This window comes from Camelina sativa, chromosome 1 (assembly GCF_030686135.1).
Source record: "Camelina sativa cultivar CO46 ecotype springtype chromosome 1, ASM3068613v1".
NCBI lineage: Eukaryota > Viridiplantae > Streptophyta > Magnoliopsida > Brassicales > Brassicaceae > Camelina > Camelina sativa.
In genome coordinates, this window is record NC_141880.1 from 22,787,381 (window position 1) to 22,790,391 (window position 3,011).

A 3,011-nucleotide genomic window follows, 5' to 3' on the forward strand; every position below is an offset into this window, starting at 1 on the left:
CAAATGCATTGGATTGTAACACATTCTGACCCTAGAAACAGTAACAAAGCTGTTTACTACTTCGAATCAATGTTTTCTCGGTTTTAATCTGTTTCGGGACAAAATGGGTAAAAGTGGTGTCTAAACAGTCCAAATTCAACCCGAACTCTTATAATTAGTCAAATGCTTAGATTGTTACATATTTTGACCCTATAAAAAGTAATATAGCTGTTAACTGCTTCGAATCAATGTTTTCTCTCGGTTTTAGCCTGTTTTCTAGGTTTAAGCCTGTTTTGGGATAAAACGGGTTTAAGTGTTATCTAAACACTCCAATTTCATCCCAAACTCTTACAATTAGTCAAATGCATTGAAATTGTCACAATTCTGACCCTAGAAACTGTAACAACGCTGTTTACTTCGTAGAATCAATGTTTTCTTGGTTTTACCCTGTTTCAGGACAAAATGGGTAAAAGTGGTGTCTAAACACTCCAAATTCAACCCGAACTCTTGTAATTAGTCAAATGCGTTGGATTGTTACATATTTTCACCCTAGAAAGAGTAACATAGCTGTTTACTGCTTCGAATCAATGTTTTCTCTCGGTTTTAGCATGTTTTCTCAGTTTAAGCCTCTTTTTGGATAAAACGAGTTTAAACGTTGTCTAAACACTCCAAATTCATCCAAACTCTTACAATTAGTCAAATGCATTGGAATGTCACACATTCTGACCCTAGAAACTGTAACAACGCTGTTTACTGCTTAGAATCAACGTTTTCTCGGTTTTAGCCTGTTGCGGGACAAAATGGGTATAAGTGGTGGCTAAACATTCCAAATTCATCCCGAACTCTTATAATTAGTCAAATGCATTGGATTGTTACATATTTTGACCATAGAAAGAGTAACACAGCTGTTTACTGCCTCGAATCAATGTTTTCTCTCGGTTTTAGCCTGTTTTCTCGGTTTAAGCCTCTTTTGGGATAAAACGGGTTTAAGTCTTGTCTAAACACTCGAAATTCATCCCGAACTCTAGTAATTAGTCAAATGCATTGGATTGTTACATATTTGACCCTAGAAAGAGTAACATAGCTATTTACTGCTTCGAATCAATGTTTTCTCTCGGTTTTAGCCTGTTTTCTCGGTTTAAACCTGTTTTGGGATAAAACGGGTTTAAGTGTTGTCTAAACACTCCAAATTCATCCCGAACTCTTTCAATTAGTCAAATGCATTGGATTATCACACATTCTGACCCTAGAAATAGTAACAAAGCTGTTTACTGCTTCGAATCAATGTTTTCTCGGTTTTAGCCTGTTTTGCGACAAAATGGGTAAAAGTGGTGTCTAAACACTCCAAATTCAACCGAAACTCTTATAATTAGTCAAATGCATTGGATTGTTACATATTTTGACCCTATAAAGAGCAACATATCTGTTTACTGCTTTGAATCAATGTTTTCTCTCGGTTTTAGCCTATTTTCTCGGTTTAAGCTTGTTTTGGGATAAAACGGGTTTAAGTGTTGTCTAAACACTCCAAATTCATCCCAAAATCTTACCATTAGTCAAATGCATTGGAATGTCACATATTCTGACCCTAGAAATTATAACAACGCTGTTTACTTCGTAGAATCAATGTTTTCTCGGTTTTAGCCTGTTTCGGGACAAAATGGGTAAAAGTGGTGTCTAAACACTCCAAATTCAACTCGAACTCTTATAATTAGTCAAATGCATTGGATTGTTACATATTTTGACCCTAGAAAGAGTAACATAGCTGTTTACTGCTTCAAATCAATGTTTAAGAAAATCAATGTGTGAAATGCTCAACCCAGCTGCTACCAAGGAAAAAGAAGTCCGGTTCATCCCACCCCCTTATAAGCCTCCACTACCTTTCCCAGGAAGATTTAAGAAGCAGATGTTTGAAAAGTATAAGGCACTGTTTGACAAACAAGTTAGAGAAATTGAGTTTAGGATGCCTTTGCTTTGATTCCTCCCTATCAGAAATTCCTGAAAGATGTTGTAATTGAAAGGATCAATGAAGTTCAAGGAATGGTAGTTCTTAGCGATGAGTGTAGTGCTATAATCCAAAAACAGGTAAACCCACGGAAGTTAAGAGATCCAGGTTCTTTCACACTGCCTTGCTCCATCGGTCCACTGACTTTCAACAGATGCCTCTGTGATTTGGGAGCTTCAGTCAGCCTAATGCCCCTGTCAGTTGCAAAGCGCGTAGGGTTTACAAGGTACAAGCCATGCAATATATCCCTGATCTTAGCTGATATATCAGTAAGATTGCCACATGGTGTTTTGGAGGACTTACTAGTAAGAGTTGGAACAGTAGAAATCCCAACAAACTTTGTTGTTGTGGAAATGGATGAGGAACCTAAATATCCTCTGATCCTATGAAAACCATTTCTAGCCACATCAGGAGCTATTGTAGATGTAAGGAAGGGTAAAATTGATCTCAACTTGGGAGAGGACTTCAGGATGACATTTGACATTTTAGAGACCATGAAGAAACCAACAATTGGAGGACAAATCTTTTGGGTTGAAGATATGGACAAATTAGCAGGGGAGCTGATGGAAGAATTATCAAAACAAGATCACCTTAAAACTGCTTTGACCAAAAATGGGGAAAAAGGGTACTTATATAGAGAAACCAAGGCTTACGAAGAAATGTTAGACTCTTAGAGAGAATGTGATATTCCAGAAGAATTTGAGGGGTTACCAGTATCAAGAGAGGAAGTTTGGTCAGTTCAGATCATAAACACAGAGAGCTCGACCGCGCACTCGAGTATGTACTCGATCGAGCAGAAGCAGCACTCTAGCATATACTCGCTCGAGCGGAGGAAGTACTCGACCGAGCACTTAGCCAAAACTCTCACTGATGACTGGTCTGAGCTAAAAGCACCAAAAGTGGAACTCAAACCACTCTCTTCTGGGCTAAGGTACGTATTTCTGGGAATTAACTCTACTTATCCAGTAATAGTAAATGCTAGTTTGAGTAATGAAGAGCTTGATTTGCTAGTTGCTGAGCTTAGAAAGTT

General features: G+C 38.0%; 1 protein-coding gene across 1 annotated transcript; it reads left to right on the plus strand.

The window, feature by feature from the left end:
• Positions 1 to 1,777: 1,777 nt before the first annotated feature.
• LOC147950207 (uncharacterized) lies at positions 1,778 to 2,370 on the plus strand. The gene is made up of 2 exons (XM_087512465.1): positions 1,778 to 1,918; positions 1,969 to 2,370. Exons 1-2 carry the CDS (start codon positions 1,778 to 1,780, stop codon positions 2,368 to 2,370), a joined length of 543 nt encoding a protein of 180 aa, XP_087368591.1.
• The last annotated feature ends 641 nt before the right edge of the window (positions 2,371 to 3,011 follow it).

Coding starts and splice junctions, on each gene's coding strand:
- LOC147950207 (XM_087512465.1), top strand. CDS start 1,778: ATGTGTGAAATGCTCAACCCAGCTGCTACCAAGGAAAAAGAAGTCCGG. Junction 1,919..1,968: donor AGGCACTGTTTGACAAACAA/GTTAGAGAAATT, acceptor CCTCCCTATCAG/AAATTCCTGAAAGATGTTGT.